Consider the following 12,787-nt stretch of genomic DNA (forward strand, 5'->3'; position numbering starts at 1 on the left):
AATGATTATAAAAGCTTTAAGATAGAGAATCAATGATGGAAACAGTGCGATGATGAAGAAATCCACTGCTAATTGCCTAATCGTTATCAATATGCTAAACGTAACCAATCTGAAAAGAATAACATTAAAGAATAACATGATCATCCTTCTTATTTACACTAAAAGTAACCAAATCTGCTTTATGTATTTCTTTCATATCTTTTCAAAATTGCTAGAATTTAAACTGGTTGCTGAATTTATCTGATTTTTTATGTATGTTGAAAAGCATCTATTCCTTTAGAAGCATCAAGTGGATCATTATCTGGATCAACAAGCTTCTGGAAGAAAAAATTGTTGAAGAAGTGGAATTTGTGTCTCTCCTCAGGTTTGATTTTATTCTTCAAATACATGTCATCATTTAAAATTATAATCATTGTTAAGTGGAAAACGTAAGAACACTCTAAAATTAATGGCTTCACTAAAATCACTAAAGAGATCTTGTAATAAGTAATAACTTATCCAACATGGATAGAAAGTGAGAATTGTTACCTCCATCACATATACAACCGTTATCTCTGTTATCAGTTGACCCTATCACTGTCACCTCCATCACTTATACGACCGTTATCTCTGTTACCACTACATCTTTTGTCACCAACTGTCATTATCATTTATGATTACTCAGTCTATGTTAACATATATATGTATAATCATTTATGATTTGACATATACATATAAACATATAGAGCCATATATGATTATATATGTATGTCATGTAATCATTTATGTTTAAGCATACCATGCTGTTGTCGGTACGTTGGAGTGTTAGAGCAGCAAATGAGAAATATATGACATTTTTTAATATCAAGAGAATGTCCCAAATATATATATATATATATATATATATATATATATATATATATATATATATATATATATATATATATATATATATATATATATAAAAGGTGAAGTCTTTTCACATTATATTGGGGCCAAAACTGCAACAGATGTCAAGTTTGGGAACAAAGTTGGGAGTTTTCCAAAATGTTAACCAAACTTATGATTTTAAATGAACTTATAGGGACCATTTTTGTAATTTTATTGGTTATAAATGAATGATTTTATGAACATATCAAAACCACATCGACGTAAAATAATGGAGTATCAAACCCTCTTCTTCGTGCTTTCTTCTCTTTTCCCATTGATCATCTATGCCTTAACCAGTTGGAGAAGGCGCAATTCGCGGTTACCACCAGGACCTAAAGGTTTTCCCATCATCGGAAACCTCTTAGAATTCGGTGACAAACCCCATCAATCTCTTGCCATATTATCTAAACGTTATGGTCCTTTAATGTCACTGAAGCTCGGAAGCAATACAAGCATAGTTATTTCATCTCCTGATATCACCAAAGAGTTCTTTAACACACATGATGTAGCCTTCTTAAACCGATCAGCTCCTAAGGCTATCCAGCTCGGAGACTTTCATAAATACTCTATAGTTTGGATGGAGGCCGGAGATCAATGGAGAAAATTGAGAAGAATGACCAAGGAGTATATGTTCTCTGTTCAACAACTAGACGCTAGCGAAGTACTACGACGGGAAAAGGTATAAATTGGTTACATCAATGCTTTTATTGTAAAAAATAGAATTAAATAACAAAGATGCGGCATTAATTGAAACTTATGTTCTCATATTTATATATTCTAGGTACAAGAACTGGTCAACCATGTTAATCAATGTTGTATAGAGGAAAAACCTTTGAACGTAGGTGCATGTGCTTTCACGACGAGTCTCAACATCCTTTCCAACTTTATGTTTTCGATTGATCTTGCTGAATATGGTCCAAAATCAACACAACAATTCCAAGACTTAGTATTGCAAGCGATGCAAGCTGGTGCAAAGCCAGGTCTACCGGACCTTTTTCCTATACTTCACTCGTTGGATCCACTAGAGTTAATATGGTCGGAAAATGTTTATGCTAAGAAAATGTTGGCTATTTTCGATAAGATCATCAATGACAGGTTGCGAACTAGATCTGATGGTGTTTCAACCAAAAGCAATGATGTTCTAGACTTACTGCTCGACCAACACTCTAGTTTTACTCAAAATGATATGAGACACTTATTTTTGGTAAGTAAAACCTTTTACTAATATTTAAAAAATATTGCCTATTATAATAGCACATGCATTGATTAAGGTTTTGTTTTACAGACACTATTTATGGCGGGAACCGACACCACATCAAGCACGTTGGAATGGGCGATGTCGGAACTGATTCGTAACCCGGAGAAAATGAAAATAGCAAGGTTGGAGGTCGATAAACTCATGCAAAACAACAACAATGGAAACATACAAGAATCTGATATCTCGCAACTCACGTACCTACAAGCTGTGATTAAGGAAACTATGAGACTTCATCCTCCTGCCCCTTTTCTTATCCCTCGCCAAGCCCTACATGACGTTGCTATTCATGGTTTCGTTGTGCCTAAAAATGCACAAATTTTGTGTAACGTTTGGGCTATGGGTCGAGACCCAAACATATGGTCAGACCCAGAAATGTTCATGCCTGAGAGGTTTTTGGACGTGAAGATTGACTATAAAGGCCAAGATTTTGAGCTTATTCCATTTGGTGCAGGAAGGAGGATGTGTCCAGGATTGAATCTTGCTAATAGAATGCTACACATAATATTGGCATCTTTAATTCATAAGTTTGATTGGAAGGTTGTGGGAAATACTAGACCTCAAGATATTGATATGGGAGAAAAGTACGGGATCACTTTGCAAAAGGCTGAACCACTCATGGTTATCCCTATCAAACTTTGATTGTAGTTGTTTCTTAAATAAAACCTGAAAACCATTTGTTGCTGTACTTTGACTTTTATTTGAAATCATGTACTAATTTCTCTTATTTTGGTTGGAAACTATTTCAAGTTCTTTTGTTGTTATTGATTCATGATAAAAAGATTTCCATGTTGGAAGCTTCTTCAAAAGTACAACTAAAATTGTTTCAGAAAGAACCAAAAAATCTTAATGACTTTGATGCCAAAATATTTTACAAATAGTAAGTAATGGACATAATATCTACAACATTGAAAGAACCTTTACGATATAATCATAAAATACAAATGGTAAAAATTGATCAATATGATTATATCTGAAAAATAACCTATCACATTAGTACATAAGGTATCTTTTAATGTCGAATCTTGATTTTTTTTTGAGGCAGTTTCTTATTAAAACCGCATCATTAAACAGATATACCATTAAATAATATGAAAACAATGAAAACCACATTAAAAAAGCATCACCAGACCTATATTTTTTAATGCGGTTCACAAAGAATTAGCATCAGAGAAGATTTTTTTTTTGTGCAATTTGTTTTGATGGCATCATTAAATTACAATTTTTGGATGCTCTTTTTTATAAAACACATCCTTAATTGTCGATTTTTTGATGCAAAATTTTGAAGACCGCATCAACTAAATCATGGCTATTTCCGTTTAAGGTTTCTCTGTAAACGCTTACATACTTCGTTACTTCTTCTAGTGAATTTCTCTGCAACATAAATACATAAAAACTCAAAATATCCTCATTAATAGTTTTAATATCTTCACTAAAGGTATTTTTAATTTTAATGTACTTTAATTTTACTCTACCTATTTATTTAATAAATGGTTGTTGATTATTATTTTTTAAATTTATTTTTGTTGATTATTAACATGTTAAAATTTACGTAACTTGTTTGTTTAAAATCGATATATTTACATTCTTTGTTTGCTTTATTTTAATTTCAGATGAGTTGTGATTATTGGATGTACAAAACTTCACGTTTTTCTGAATTTTATATAGGGGATGTTCGAACTTTTATTATGGTTGCCGAAGCAAATCACATGAATAAAGGAAGTGGATCAATTTTTTGTCCTTGTAATATTTGTAAAAACTTTAAAACGTTTAATTGTACCAAAGAAATAGAGTATCATTTGATGCAAAATGGTTTTGTGCCCAATTTCACTTGCTGGTAAAGAGATGGAGAAACACTACTTGATTGTAGCACATCGACGAGCAATTTACATATTAATAATAGTACATACAACAATGATTCATATGTTGATGATGATGATCACCATTCGAATGACACTAAAGACAATTTCAATGAAATGTGTGATGGCATGGAGGCTAATATGGGTGATGCTGAACAAGAAAAATTACAACACATGTTTGAAGAAGCAGAAACACCATTATATAGCCGTTCCAAATGTATGAAGCTTGATGTTGTATTGATATTAATAAACTTAAAGTCGAAAAACGGATGGAACGATAAAAGTTTCACAAGTTTATTAGAGCTTTTGCATGACTTTCTTCCGGAAGACAATGAATTACCCATTTCCATATACCAAGCAAAAAAGCTAATGTGTCCGATGGGATTAGAAGTTAAAAAAATACATGCATGTCTAATTAATTGTATGTTGTATAGAAACAAGTTCGAGAATAAATAAAATTGTGTTTTTTGCAACGCATCGAGGTATAAACGAAAAAAAGATGCGGATGAAGTTGACGATGATGTGATAAAAAATGGACCACCGGCTAAGATGTTGTGGTATCTCCCTATTATACCGAGACTGAAAAGATTATTTTCTAATGAAAAAGAAGCAAAGTTACTTTATTAGCATTCAGAAGAACGTGTAACTGACAGAAAACAAAGACATGTTGTGGATTCACCTCGATGGAGAAACATTGATAAGAAGTATCCTGAATTCGGAAAAAAGATGAGAAACATACGGTTTGGGCTTAGTTCAGATGGGATCAATCATTTTGGGAACATAAGCACTCGTCATAGTACATGGACAATCCTTTTATGCATTTACAATCTTCCACCGTGGTTATGCATGCAACGGAAATACATTATGATGTTGTTGTTGATTTAGGGGCCATGACAGCCTGGTAACGATATTGATGTGTATTTGTCTCCTTTAATTAACGACATAAAAACTCTTTGGAGTTCGGGTGTAGACGTATATGATGCTTATAAGAAACAACATTTTTAATTGCGGGCCATGATTTTTTGTACTATAAGTGATTTTCCAGCATACAGTAACTTGTCAGGATAAAAAACAAAGGGTAAGAAAGCTTGTCCAGTTTGTGAAGATCAAACATGCTCGAGATGGTTAACAAATTGCAAAAAAACTATATACATGGGACATCGAATATTCCTTCCAAAGAGTCACCAGTTTAGGAAGAAAGTTATTGAGTTTGACGGAAGTATCGATATCAGAACGATGAGGAAGCGATTTGATGCATTTTTACGAGTTGGAAGTATAAATGTTGTGTTGGGAAAAAGATTTCGTGTTGATAAAGATGCCCTTTGAAAAAAAAAAGTCAACTATTTTGAATTGCCTGACTGGAGATATTTGGATGTTAGACATTGTCTAAATGATATGCATATAGAAAAAAGTGTATGTGAGAGCTTAATATGCTTATTATTAGATATGAAGCATAAAACTAAAGAGGTTAATGTACGAAAGGACATAGTCGAGATGGGGATACGTGAAGATTTTGCCCCGGAAAAAAGTGTTAACCGATATATCTCCCACCTGCTTGTTATACTACATCAAAGGAAGAAAAAATAATGGTTTGTCAATGTTTACATGATATTAAGGTTCCCTCAACTTATTCTACAAACATTAAAAGATTTGTGTCGATGAAAGAGTGTAAATTGTTTGGAATGAAGTCTCATGACTATCATGTTTTGATGACACATATGATTCCTATCGCAATTCGTGGAATTTTACAAGATGACGTCCGACATTCTATCACTAAGCTTTGTTTGTTTTTTAATAACATTCACTCAAAGGTTATTGATGTAGAAGACTTCAATCGATGGGAGAAAGATGTTTATGTTACACTTTGTGAACTTGAGACGCACTTTCCACCCTCATTTTCTGATATAATGGTTCACCTGATATCTCTTATCGTACAAGAGATTAAGGCTTGTGGTACTATATTCTTACAGTACATGTACCCTTTTGAAAGATATATGGGTATCCTAAAAGGTTACGTAAGAAACCGTTATCGACCTGAGGTAAGTGTTGTTGAAGGGTACACTTCTAAAGAGGTTATTGAATTTTGCCAAGGTAATCCTATTAATAATATATTACAGTTTCAATAATTTATAATATATTATATATAATATACTAATTTATTTTTTATAGGCTATATGAAAGATGCCGAAAGTGTTGGTGTTCCTAAAACTCGTCATCGGGTCGACTTGAAGGTAAGGGAAGACTCGGTTTGAAAATAACCATGCTAACTTATAAAGAGTTATAAGTTGCACATTTAGTGGTCCTAAAACACATGAAATGTCTTACTCTATACATTGATGAACACATGGACATGTTAAAGTCAAAATACCCAGGCAAGGAACAAATGTGGTACGTAAACAATCATAACAAAGAGTTTTCGAGGTGGCTAAAAAAGAAGGAAGCAGAAACTAATTTTGATGAAACTGTGAAAAGGTTGGGACATGGGCCAGATTGTAGGGTTAAATCTTATTAACGGTATGACATTAACGGTTATACGTTTTACACCAAATATCAAGATCAAAAAAGAACAATGCAGAATAGTGGAGTTACAATGATAGCATCAACGACTAAATTCGACAGACAGGATCATGATATTTTGATAAGAATAGCCAAAGATTCTTATTATGGTGTTATACAAAAATTTGGGAGTTGAACTATTATGACTTAGTTATTCCTATGTTCAAATGTAAGTTGGTGAATAACTGTATAGGTGTTCAAGTTGACAAAGATGGTTTTACACTCGTCGACCTTATAACTAATGGCTATGCATCTGAACCATTCGTTCTCGCAAAACATGTCACACAAGCTTTCTATATCAAAGACCTGGGAAAACAAAAAGAGCACATCGTCTTACAAGGTAAACGACGTATTCTTGGTGTTGATAATGTTGTTGACAAGGAAGAATACAGTTGATCTACCACTATTTTTCGTTGGTATTGAACCCGAAAATTATGATAATATTACACGCACAACATTCATACGATCTAACGTCGAAGTGACATATGTTGATTAAGTGCATGATTGGTTTTTTCTTTTTGTATTTTTTATTATTGTGGTTACATGATTTGTGTATCAAATACTATCCATTGATAGAGTAATTACTAGTGTCCTTATCTTTTGATAATTATAATGTTTCTATAGTAATATCCATTCATTATAATCATCAAATTAAATTATAGTATTTGTTTTAACTGAAAACACTAAATAACATTTGTGGTTTGTATTCAATAACAGTAAATATTAGTTCTTCTGTTAACAAAACAAACCATTGCACATTTAAAGAAAGGCAACATACTTATAAAGTTGAAAATAGCACCAGAAAATAATGAAACCGCCTTAAAAATACATAAAACAACATTAATAAATAGTTACAATCGCATCAAAAGATACACCGAACTAAAAGAAACAAACAACAAATGAAATAAAATGCGTTAAAAGCATCAAAAAATGAAGAAAATAGAAAAGGAAACCGCCTCATAAAAAACAGAAAAGCATAAAAAAAATGAAGAAACCGCCTTATAAAAAAATGCACCATAAAATTTTACTTAATTATATTGTAATGAAATTCAAAAATAAATAAATTTACAGCAGTGTTTATGTTTTCTAATGGAAACTGCACCATAAAATCAAGTATAATCCCTCTGAAACCGCCTCAAAAAATATGTTGAATAGCATTTAAAAATCCGCCCATTGGAACCGGCCCAAAAAAGACCTAAATCGCATCAAAACCCCTCTTTCCCACTAAAATTTTCGTCTTTTGCCTTCTAAATTTTGCTTACGCGCCAGCTATCTGCTGTGGAAACCTCCATTGTCGGATTCGTAAATGCTTATTTCTGTAAAACCTCCATAGCAGACGCTACTCCTCCGACGCTAACTCGGCCGGCGCTAACTCCTCCGACACTACATCATCATGCCGACAGAGGTGGTAGCCAACAACGTCGACACTACTCCTCTGACACTAACTCCACCGTCCTCGTTGCCAAAATCGTTTCCACAAGTCTCGGTGTCGACACATTGGCATTTATTGATATGTTGTTGTCTCGAGTAAGGTATATATTATATTGATTTGTTTTCAAAAAGTGTTATTACTTTACAAGTTTAGAATCTTTAGAATATAAACGTGTTTGTCTTACAGTATAGTTTAGTATATATTTATTTGTTGTTGTCAAAAAGTGTTATTATAGAATCTTACTGTCTCCTGTCGTATTCATTCCATTTGTAACATATATGGTCCTGTCGTATTCATTGCATTTGTAACATAAATGGGTCCACCAATTTCACTCGATAGATTACTTTTCAATGTACTATGTTGGATTGTGGTTTTGTTTTCTTGTAATATACTATTGTATGTTAATAAATGTAATATTTGACCCCACATATATGAGGTCTATCAATTTCATTGCATCCATCACTTTTCAGTTCATTATGTTGGAATATGGTTTTGTTTTCTTATAATATAAAATTGTAATGGATTAAGGTTTGTGTCGTTATGCCGGTCTAATGTTTTCCATGGATGAAATTATTTTTAATTTTTACAATGTTTTTAGGCTTATAAAAATGGAAGATGTTCAAACAAGAAAAAGAGTTCAACGCGGTGTTGCTTCATTTAAGTCAAAGATTCTTCCAGGAAAGTATCGTATTAAGTTTAATAAAAATAATATCCCAAAGGGTGGCATGTCAACTAAATTTATGTCTTGGTATGGCATGATGGTTCCGCATAGGTTTCCAACAGATATAGCTACTCATAAACTTGACGAAAAATATTATAAGGATTTAAGGTTGGAAGCCAAGGTATGTATATTTTTAATTTATTGCAAATATGAATAGCTTTTTATTAATTATTATATTTAACCCTTTTTGTTTTGAAATTATAGAGCCAGTGGAACATCGAGTCTGATGAGCACGAAAAATATATGAGGAAGAGCGCCGTGAAACTTGTATCGAATTTTAAATCAATGCAAGTTTCAAACATTGTAAAAAAAGGATTAAATGCTAGTGAGAAATATACTTTTATAGATCCCGTTGTGTGTAATAAATTCGTTGCACAGAAAACTATCCTAAGAATTTGGTATGTTTTAATTGTTTATTTATTTATTATTATTGAAAATATTATTAGTATGTTTACAATTAATTAATAACATTTTTTGATATGTGGCAAAAAGTCCAAAAACTAGAGAAAGCAATACTAAAAGGGAGTTCATTACTTGCTTAGGACGAAGTCCATTTCATGGTCTCGAAAAAAAAAACCAATTATATGGCCTCAACTCGTATCAAGATACAAGCTTTTGGACCGTATACAAAATGAACGATCTATGTTGTATTTATTGGCTTTTGCAAAAAAAAAACAACAACAACAACAAATACGTACTGTCTTCCAAAACAGACAATTGAAGATTTCTATGTTTTGGTAAATAGTTATGTTATTTAATCAATGAAGATTTTGATTTTTTTGGTAAATTAATGTTACCAAATATTTTTTTATAAGAACCAGAAGATAAAAGTATTATAGCCGATGAGAGTTATTATCAAAATATGGAAGACCTGATAGTTAGACTTTTGGGACCCGATCACGGGGGGCGACCACGGACAAAATCCAATATCATTGGGTGTACTCAGGTTGTCGATGGATTATTAAAGAATGTTGAAAATAGTCGAAGTTCGATACCACAGGTCGACACGAGCCCATCATTTCATAAATCTAGTGGTGCGTCTGGTGGATGGTTGATAGAATATTTACCAATTGAGGTAATAAATTTATAGTTTCCACATAAAAATGATATATATATATATATATATATATATATATATATATATATATAAAGTTATGTTTTTTATATTATATTTACAAGAAATGTTGTATGATTTGCATGTTGTGACAGAATGTAATTTGTTATTGAAAGTGGCCGACACCCAAATGAAAGTAGCTTTCGGTATTGCATGGCCAACCTCGAAAACAATTATACATTCGAAACCGATAAATGAAGGTTGTGTTAAAGTGCAAGTTGAAGAGATCATCGAAATATATGGGGTCTTGTCTGTGCATACCGTAACTCGAATAGAAGAAGTTGAATTTGTTAAACATCTTCTTCATACACTAGTTCAATGGCCGAGATGTGAAATAGAGGTCTATTTTTATTTAAATATAGCAATATATTGTAGTATATTTTTATTTAAATATTACAATATATTTTAGCTTGCAAATAGAACAACAAGCATGTCAAATAGTGGCATGGGAATCGGCTCGAATTGTGCATCGCCATAAATACACGTTGTTGACAACACAACTACTTTAGTTTATCATCCACAGGTAGTCGACCTCAACTGGTTCACTCTTTTATATTTTGTTTATTTTGTTTGATTTTGTAAATATGATAACAATTGTTTGTTATTTTAGTTTGAGGAAAACCACATTTCTTATTAGTATATGGAAACTAATGAACCTTTGCGACCACGACGTGGTTCAGTTGATATTGTTATTCTTAAAAAACTTGTTTTTAGATTTATTACATTTGTTTTTAGATATATTATGTTTGTATATAATCATATCTAAGTACTAAGTTTTTTTGTTTGTTTTTAGTTATTATCTATGAATCCACCACAAAATGATTTAAATGAACCCAGACCCAGACCCAGACCCAGACCCAGACCCAGACCCAGACCCGAACCCCAATTCGCACCCGAACCCAAAACTGAATCCGAATCTGAACCCGAACCCGAGCCGTCTTCAATTGAAAATCCTGAAGTGTATACATCTTTGAACAAAATACAACAACAAAGTCCTAAAATCCAACATGTTGCTTTTCAAGTAGTAGAAATGTTTGGGGATACACATGCCATTAATATTCTTCCACCCAAAGGAATGTATTGCCATAGGATTCGACTTTCCATCCCATATAACGAGGTGTTAGAACTATTTTTAAGAGATTGGCTTGATTTTAGCGTTATAGATTTGTTTGCGATGTAAGTTATTATACTTTTAATATGATATAATAACGTTTTAGATATAATTAATTTTAGTAACACACACACACGCACAGACACAGACACACACACACAAAGACTTTTTTTAGGTTGTGTAATTCTGAATGCGCTTTCTTTGATCCATTCTACATTAGCAATTTAAATCATCGAACAAATATTACGTTCACCATTGAACACATCAGAGAAGTATTTTCGTATCATAAAGGCAGAAAGAAATATTTTCTTGCTCCATATATATTTACAAGAGTAAACTCTTTGCTCAATAATACATACGTATACATATACACACTACACATACATGCTTATTTGTTCTATAATTTTAATTTTTGTAGTCGGCATTAGGTGCATTTTATCCTATGTCCAAATAGCAAATCCGGTTATATTCTGGATTCTTTAAGCGGTATAAAGGAAAAAGGCAAAAAGGACAAAAAGAGCGAAAAGGACAAAATCGAGGAAATTGACCAAAAGGACAAACCTCCTTCCATCTTTCGCTGATACTTTTCTAGGACAATTTAACAATTAGATAACGATACAGGTATGTTTTCTATTATTTTTTTATAAATTTATTTTAGTTAGTTTGATAGTAGTTAACTGTAGATTATATGTAGTGCAACCAACAAAAAGGTAATTGGGAATGTGGATACATAGTAATTAAACATATGCAGGAGTTTGTTAAGGCTGTTCAACATGATTTATAAAATAGAGCATATATTTAAAATATATCAATTTTCCTATTTGGTTGTATATATATATATATATATATATATATATATATATATATATATATATATATATATAATTTGTTTGTTTGTTGCATTTTAGAAGAAGAAAAAAATATGTTTTTCCTAATGAATTTGAAAATATTGTTTTAGAAATGATACTGCGTTTAATTGACATGGTGAATGATGGTCGGAAAAAATATGTGTAAGAATCAGGATGTTTTGTAGTATTAAGTGGTATTTTGATAGATGTTTGGGTGTTATTGTAACTAAGCACGCAATTAGAAATTATTGGAATTGTGTGCCACTGTTTTATAATGCATTTCTCATTTTTTTTGTTGCCATTGTTTTAATAATGTGTTTTTCACTTTTTGGTGCTCTAGTTTAATAGAGTTGGTACCTAATTTTTGGTGCGATATCTGTAGCATCAAAAAAATAAGAGAACTGGATCTAAAAAGCACTAAAAAACGATCTTTTACCGGATTTGTTAATGCGGTTTCCATTTATTGGTGCAGTTTTTTAATAGGCGGTTCCTGGTTTTTTGTGCTATTTTTATTTTTTTTTTCTGACATTTTCTAATGCGGTTTACAACGTTATATAATGCGGTTTTGGAACCGTATCAACAACTATGTTATTTTTTGCTGCTATTTGTATTTTTTCCCCGAACGTTTCTAATGCAGTTTACATCATTTTATAATGCGGTTTTTCGAACCTCATCAACATATATATTATTTTTTGATGCTATATTTATTGATGCGGTTCGAAAACTGCATCAACTAATAGTTTTAACCGCATCAGTAAATGTCTTTTGTACTAGTGTCACAAATGAATTTGCCAAAAATCAATCCATATCCATGATACGTCTTTTATTATATACTCATCATACTCCACAATACATAATCCTTGCACTTTATCTTCCATTAGGAACAATCCCTATAGGTTTTTAAATGTTCTGCAACAAACCATCCAGTTCCAAACTATAGGACCGATTATCTAGTTTGGTTAATTATGAAATCATGATTAAC

At 32.0% G+C, this 12,787-nt stretch overlaps 1 protein-coding gene across 1 annotated transcript; it reads left to right on the forward strand.

Annotated features, from left to right (window-relative positions):
• The first annotated feature begins 1,128 nt into the window (after positions 1 to 1,128).
• Positions 1,129 to 2,904, forward strand: LOC128132048 (cytochrome P450 76T24-like). Its single transcript, XM_052768091.1, has 3 exons — positions 1,129 to 1,588; positions 1,691 to 2,113; positions 2,195 to 2,904. The coding sequence occupies exons 1-3, from the start codon at positions 1,139 to 1,141 to the stop codon at positions 2,804 to 2,806; spliced, it is 1,485 nt and encodes a 494-aa protein (XP_052624051.1). The 5' UTR covers positions 1,129 to 1,138; the 3' UTR covers positions 2,807 to 2,904.
• Positions 2,905 to 12,787: the final 9,883 nt, after the last annotated feature.

The sequence above is a fragment of the Lactuca sativa genome, chromosome 2, assembly GCF_002870075.4.
Source record: "Lactuca sativa cultivar Salinas chromosome 2, Lsat_Salinas_v11, whole genome shotgun sequence".
NCBI classification, from domain to species: domain Eukaryota; kingdom Viridiplantae; phylum Streptophyta; class Magnoliopsida; order Asterales; family Asteraceae; genus Lactuca; species Lactuca sativa.

Coding starts and splice junctions, on each gene's coding strand:
- LOC128132048 (XM_052768091.1), top strand. CDS start 1,139: ATGGAGTATCAAACCCTCTTCTTCGTGCTTTCTTCTCTTTTCCCATTG. Junction 1,589..1,690: donor AAGTACTACGACGGGAAAAG/GTATAAATTGGT, acceptor TATATATTCTAG/GTACAAGAACTGGTCAACCA. Junction 2,114..2,194: donor ATATGAGACACTTATTTTTG/GTAAGTAAAACC, acceptor TTTGTTTTACAG/ACACTATTTATGGCGGGAAC.